The sequence below is a fragment of the Sinocyclocheilus rhinocerous genome, unplaced genomic scaffold (genome assembly GCF_001515625.1).
Source record: "Sinocyclocheilus rhinocerous isolate Xijiao unplaced genomic scaffold, SAMN03320098_v1.1 scaffold3086, whole genome shotgun sequence".
Lineage (NCBI taxonomy): Eukaryota > Metazoa > Chordata > Actinopteri > Cypriniformes > Cyprinidae > Sinocyclocheilus > Sinocyclocheilus rhinocerous.
This window is the reverse complement of record NW_015628507.1, coordinates 254,878-257,468: the sequence shown is the minus strand read 5'-3', so window position 1 is coordinate 257,468 and position 2,591 is coordinate 254,878. Positions and strand designations below refer to the sequence as shown.

At 43.5% G+C, this 2,591-nt stretch overlaps 1 protein-coding gene across 1 annotated transcript in view; it reads left to right on the top strand.

Annotated features, from left to right (window-relative positions):
• Positions 1-476: 476 nt before the first annotated feature.
• The window catches only part of LOC107737852 (thyrotropin-releasing hormone-degrading ectoenzyme-like), a 14,390-nt gene continuing 12,275 nt past the window's right edge, over positions 477-2,591 (top strand). Inside the window, exon 1 of the mRNA XM_016549478.1 lies at positions 477-1,524. Within this exon, the coding sequence (XP_016404964.1) occupies positions 836-1,524 (689 nt within the window). The 5' untranslated portion in view covers positions 477-835. The remainder of the gene's footprint in view (positions 1,525-2,591) is intronic.

Here is a 2,591-nt window from a genome sequence, read left to right as displayed (position 1 = left end):
GACACCAAAAACACCAAAATACACACTACTGCACAAAACGAAATGAGAAATGACACAGTGTGTACTCAAAGTGTGTACTTTGTGTACTTACTGTACTTGTTATTTTACTGCCCCACAATACTGAATTAATCATTACACCGCCACCATTTACTCGTTTGTTGTCAAAGTACACAACAGACATGTTCTAATGTATTTGTGTGATGTGTAATAATCGCTGTGCTGAAAATACTGTCACAGCGCTGCTGTAAGATTTTGACATGTGCATGTCTCAAATGCGTGTATCCATTTTCCATTTAATTTGTCTAAGTTCCATTATTCTATTGAATATTCATGCAACTGAAAGAGAAGAGAAGAGTCACATCAGCTTGTCTGAATATTTCAGAGAGAGAGAGAGACAGAGAGAGAGAGAGAGAGAGAGAGAGAGAGAGAGAGCACAGCCCACTGGCTAAGAGAGAGAGGAGCATCAGAGAGACAGAGAGAGAAACAGTGAGGATGGAGGCAGAAAAGAGAGATTCACAACACTCTCGCGATTGATCAGGAAGCAGGTGCTGGACCTTCATCCACATCAGACTGATGTCAGAGCAGAGAAGGATGTGCGGCGGGACTCGATGAGCTCCAGCATCTGACCAAACGAACTTCTGATACGAGCTAATCTAGTCTCGACGTCATCGATCATCAGTTCTTTCGTTCTCTTCGAAGCTTTGCGCGTTTCGCGGGATCTACGCCGAATTTTTTGCCTTTAAATCAGTCCGCCGGTTCATCCTCCGCAGTTTGAAGGTGCATCGCGTGAACGGAGGCTGATCATGAATATAAAACACATCAGATCCGTCATATAATGGGGATCGAGGACGCGAGCATGAGGAACGGACGGGCTCTGTCTGATCAGTGGGCCGACAGCGTGGTGGTCCGGCCCCGGACGACCGAGCAGCACATCACGGTGAACAAGAGACTTGTGCTGGGCTTCGCCATCTCCATCCTCACCCTCATCATCGTCACGGCCATCGCCATCACGCTCAGCGTCAGCTTCGAGAGATGCGCCGCGGAGAGCAGCGGGGCTCTGGCCGCGAACGGCTCCAGCAACAGTAAGTGGAAACAGTCCCGGGACGCTAACATCAGTCACAGAGACTCAGAGGACGGCCAGCAGCCCTGGAGACACCTGCGCTTACCGGCCACCCTGCGCCCGCGCCACTACGACCTCCGCCTGTCCGTGTCCATGGAGAACTTCACCTTCTCCGGCGAGGTGCACATTGAGTTTGAGTGCGTTCAGTCCACGAAGCTGATCGTGCTGCACACGGACCGGCTGGAGGTGGACAAGGTGCTGGTGTATTCGGACAGCAAGAAAGCGGGCGCCATGAGGATCCAGCGCCGCTTCCACTACCAGCCCAAGCAGGTGTTTGTGATCGCGCTGCACAGAGAGATGAAGCCCCTCAGAACATACAAGATCAACATCACTTTCCACGCGCACATCGAGCACGAACTCCTGGGCTTCTTCCGCAGCTCCTATGTGCTGAATGGAGAAAGAAGGTAAAAGCGCTTCAGCGTCCGAGTCAAAGTCTCTCATGTGTTGTTATAATCTTCTGCTGTTACCTTGGGAACTGTTGATGCTGCCTGACGATCATATGCGAGTATTTGGCTAATTAATTGCTTTCACAGAAATTTACCATGATAACCAAAATACCATAGGTAGGCCTACTGACTATAATAAACAATTTGGGATCTGATTCAAAAAGTGTAGAAGAATCCTACTGTCACCAAGTTACCACAGTTTTCCCATAGGAACTGTATTAACTGTGGTATTATGTAAAGATTATGGTTTTAATGGAAATTTTCTGACGGGAGAATGAGCACTTCTTTAAGAATCACAGTGAATACCGACTCTTGTGAGATTCACATGTCAGTGATATTATTGTATGCAAATGATGATATGTTGATGCTGCATGACATTGATATGTAGATGTTTATTTGCATCTTAGTGCAATACCAACAAGCCTTATATTGTAATTATCTTAATTTATTCTCCTAACTAGTATTTTTGATTCACCTAGGGCTGGACGATATGGCCAAAATTTATATCACGATATATTTCTTCATTTCGGTCGATACGATATAATTCCGATATCGATATGAAGACTATTAAAAAAAAGCCTCATAAAAACTGCCAAGAACACCCACAACAGATGTCTGTACCTAAAAACTTCTGAAAATGAATTTTCCAAGTCTATGAAAGCTCCTCCTATAAAACTATATACTATTTAATAAAAAAACAGCACAAATAAATGAATGTTTACCTTATATCAAGCTATAGGCTGACATACACTACCAGTCAAAAGTTTTTGAACAGTAAGATTTTTAATGTTTTTTAAAGAAGTCTCTTCTGCTCACCAAGCCTGCATTTATTTGATCCAAAATACAGCAAAAACAGTAACATTTTGAATTTATTTGTACTATTTAAAATAACTGTTTTCTGTTTGAAAATATTTTAAAATGTGATTTATTCCTGTGATTTCCAAGCTGAATTTTTAGCATCATTACTCCAGTCACACGATCCTTCAGAAATCATTCTGATATTCTGATTTGCTGCTCAAAAAACA